This window comes from Orbicella faveolata, unplaced genomic scaffold (genome assembly GCF_042242905.1).
Source record: "Orbicella faveolata isolate gen_17 unplaced genomic scaffold, um_ofav_v1 contig_1, whole genome shotgun sequence".
Taxonomy (NCBI): domain Eukaryota; kingdom Metazoa; phylum Cnidaria; class Anthozoa; order Scleractinia; family Merulinidae; genus Orbicella; species Orbicella faveolata.
This window is the reverse complement of record NW_028301536.1, coordinates 30674847-30678617: the sequence shown is the minus strand read 5'-3', so window position 1 is coordinate 30678617 and position 3771 is coordinate 30674847. Positions and strand designations below refer to the sequence as shown.

Genomic DNA, 3771 nt, shown 5'->3' with positions numbered 1-3771 from the left:
CCTCGATTTTATGGCCCAAAGGTGGTAGCGTTATATTTAATTAGGTGGTGTTAAGACTTAACGCAAACACTGAAATTGTATTGAAAATCAATATCGTGTAGCATTGGGCGTTGGACGACTTTCAAAGCAACATTTTGTTGCGGCAACATGTCGCTGGTTCCAAAAAGTTAAACCTGCGCGTATGGTCAAGAGCAATGTCTTGCTATTGACCATGAAATAAGGAAAACGCACGAGAATCTCGGCATATCTAACGCAGCCTTCACACTAAGCCAGAGAAATTTGTATGAAAAAGCGGAGCTTTTCGAAAACACTCTTCAAACCGGAGGAATTTGAAAACGCTGGCTTTTCGTTTTCGTGTGAACGGAAAACATTTTTAAAATGGAGCTTTGTGAAAACGATGGCGTCACGACAATTATGTGATTTCCCTGATTGGGTTTTCCTCTGACACAAATCCAAAATGATCGGTTATTGTTGGGTTTTTAAATTCCTCAGGCGTAGTGTGAACGGAAAACATTCGATGCGTTTTTAGAGTGAAACCTCTGTTTTCAAATTCCTTCGACGTATTGTGGACGGGGCAAAAATTCGTCCGCTCCGCGACCGTTCTCGCGCTTCCCGCTCATTTTCGTGCGCTCGCTTTTCAATGGAGAAAAAAGGCTCTGAATAGACGAAGAAGATTGAGGAAAGTTTATAGGTCTTTATTTAATTATGATCTTATCAACGTTTTTTCACACATCCACCAAAACAGAGTTTTGCCTTGATATAGGAATAACAACGATCTTGTCTAAGGAACGTTTCATTTCCTTCATAAAGAAGGGTAAGGCTACAGTACAGCTTATGTACAGCCAGTACGGCAAAGGTGGTGTACTACCAAAAGGCCAAAACCATAAGCCACGCCTGGTCCCGTCACGTAAGTGGTGTGAAATAACAGCTACAACAAACATGTATGGCAGAGATCGAAGAAATGAAATGTTTTGTGCAAACCACACTTGCAGTATTGGCACCACAATGAAGACAACTGTTGTCGCATGAAGAAATGGTCTCCTGCTGAGATGAAGGGCATCCTGAAAAAACAACAGAGCAATTATTTACATTGCACATTTTAGCAATTCTCAAATACAAAGACTGGGCTTTGCTTTTTCCTGAACTGAAACTGTTAAATTATTTTACAAATTTTCAAATTACGGCAAGCTGAAGATGTTGAGCTAAAATTAATCTTGAATTTGTCTAGCTACAGTACAGCTCAGTTAAGGTGAACTACACATTAATTGCACTTGAGTAAGCATTTTAACATTACGAATACATATGGTACACAATGATCTACAGAACCTTGCCAAAAGTGGAATAATTTATGTTTTCCTTACCCATGAGTTTGATCTACATTTAACAACTAAATTAGCCTACCAGCAGGCTCTCATCATTGGCAGCAAGAGCAAAGCCATCTTTGAGCAAAAAGCCATTATGAACAAAGCCATTGGTGAGTGAAGTGAAGGGGCCTGGCACAAGTGGGCAAGTGAAGCCAGCTGGTGAAAATGAGAGTCACTCATTTCTCGTGCCAGGCCCCTCACTGACTTGCTTCACTCACTGACTCATCTCTCGCGACTTTTCTCATTGACTTTGCTCCTGCTGCAATGCACGAGAGCCTGCTCGCAGGCTACAACTAAATACTACCTAGCAGCATGTGCCATGCCTGGAGGGACCCCATATGAAAAGGTTGGGGATGCTGGTTGACTTGCTTAGGGGTATCGATACTCACAACTTTCTTCATCATTGATTTTCATTGTTTATATTGATTGTTATTATATGGCTGCATCTCACAAAGACTGGGAACTACCGAATCACGAATATTATAGACTGAAATCAATATTGACCGTGGTCTAGATTTTCCCATCTAGACCGGCATCTAGCTAGACCGGTTTCATTTTGCGTTGACAAAGTAGCAAACTAAAATACAAAAATGTTCACCATTTTCTTTTATTTTCTTCTCAATCATTTATGAAAGTGCCAAAAAGCCCGATGACAAAAAAGAAAAAGTAAAGAGGACGAGCAAATTTCGGCGGGTTTAAGTTAAGCTCATCACCGTTCGCAAGCAAAATGTCAGCAAACCAGTTACATTAAACGAATTAAAGTTTTCTTCTTTGCCATATAATAAGCTCACTGCGTTCGGTCTGTACTCATGACCTCGGTCAAGATTCTCCCATACAGACCTCCAGCTCGGTTAATAAGAGCTAAATATTGATTATATCGATTATCAGTTTTCATCTATTGGGCAAGCCGGGAATAAAATAAGCATTAAGGGAAAACATCATTTTTTTTTTTTATGTGAGTATAATGGAGCATAATAGGGACGCCTTCTGAGCATAAAAGTGAGATTCTCTGAGCATCGAACATTAGCATGATAGTGAAAAATTTGAACATAATGTGTATCTCACTACTAATAACTGCGTGCAACTTCATCTAAAAGATTTTGGATTGGTGTTTAAACAATCAGGGATTTATGGTGGTATGGAAACCCAGGAAAGGGCATTGGCCTTTTTTAATCTTTAACTTCCATTGTGATGAAATTTTAGAATTTGTGTAGAATTTGTAGTCAATATTTAAATACCATAACTTGGATAACACGGTGAATTTTGAATATCTTACCTGTAATTTAAACGACCTAGCAGCAATGAAATGATCTACATCTATACCAAAAGCTATGACGCCACACACGATCGCATCGATCAGATCTTTCCGAGTTTGAATCTCACTTATTATACACCAGCTGACAAGAGCAATGATTCCATGAGCAGTATTGTCAACAACAGCTTTGAGATAAAACCTGTCTTGAACTGACGTAAAAATGATATCAAATCCATAACAAATGCTCCCAAGAACGAAATATGGAAGAAGTCGAACGATTGAGTGAAGTATTGTACGGGGAAAACAATTTGATAATATTCGTAGAAGTTGAACAATCAAAGACGAAAAGTTCGCCCACATCGTCATAATATGTCCGCCATGTTGGCTAGTCAGTTTACGTTCTAGGCACCATGCCCTGCGCATTTTAGCTTTACTCTGAAAAATATCACTGGACTGGACTTGACTTAGGCAAGATGAATCAAATCCTGCGCTGTGAGTGGAGGGTCCACAATAGGGTTCTCAGATCCCGCTTTCCCGCCCATTTTTTCCTGATAATCCCGCCATCCCGCTCTTTTTAGCCTGGGAATCCCGATCCCGCCCACTTTGAAAAGACGTTTCTGCGTTAATGATTAATTTGTTACATTAATAATTAGTTTAATCATTAACACAGAAACTTTTTAAAAATAGATATCGCATAAAATATCAAAAAAGAATTCAATGGGTAGCAGATAAGTAAGCAGAAATGATTCTAACGTCTCGTTCTGTAAACGGTTTACTGTTTTGTTTTCTTTTGTTCGCGTATCAGTGAAAGAAAAAGATTGTTCATTCCCATATTCAAGAGATGGCCGATAAACGCACTTGACAGTTTCTTTTAAAGCTTTCAGCGTCTTCACTTTCCTTGAAATCTGGGCTCAGAACTTTTCTTTCCGAATGAAGGCAATCCTGCTCGAACATCCTTTTCGTAATATATGATGACGGAATTCGTAATGCCGCGTACTTCGTTCGGGAAATCACTATCACCGCCATTCGGTGAGGTCATCCTGGCCAAAACAAGCCATGCGCTCTGGAAAAGGTCGAAAGACTAGAAAAAGGAGAAATGATCGGGGGGATTACAGACCCAAACATCGAAAATGTCGGAATGGACAGATGTCA

The 3771-nt window shown here is 39.6% G+C and overlaps 1 protein-coding gene across 1 annotated transcript; it reads right to left on the bottom strand.

The window, feature by feature from the left end:
• Positions 1–674: 674 nt before the first annotated feature.
• Positions 675–3057, bottom strand: LOC110053612 (transmembrane protein 267-like). Its single transcript, XM_020759864.2, has 2 exons — positions 2641–3057; positions 675–1061 (listed from the first exon to the last, which is right to left on the bottom strand). The coding sequence occupies exons 1-2, from the start codon at positions 3040–3042 to the stop codon at positions 726–728; spliced, it is 738 nt and encodes a 245-aa protein (XP_020615523.1). The 5' UTR covers positions 3043–3057; the 3' UTR covers positions 675–725.
• Positions 3058–3771: the final 714 nt, after the last annotated feature.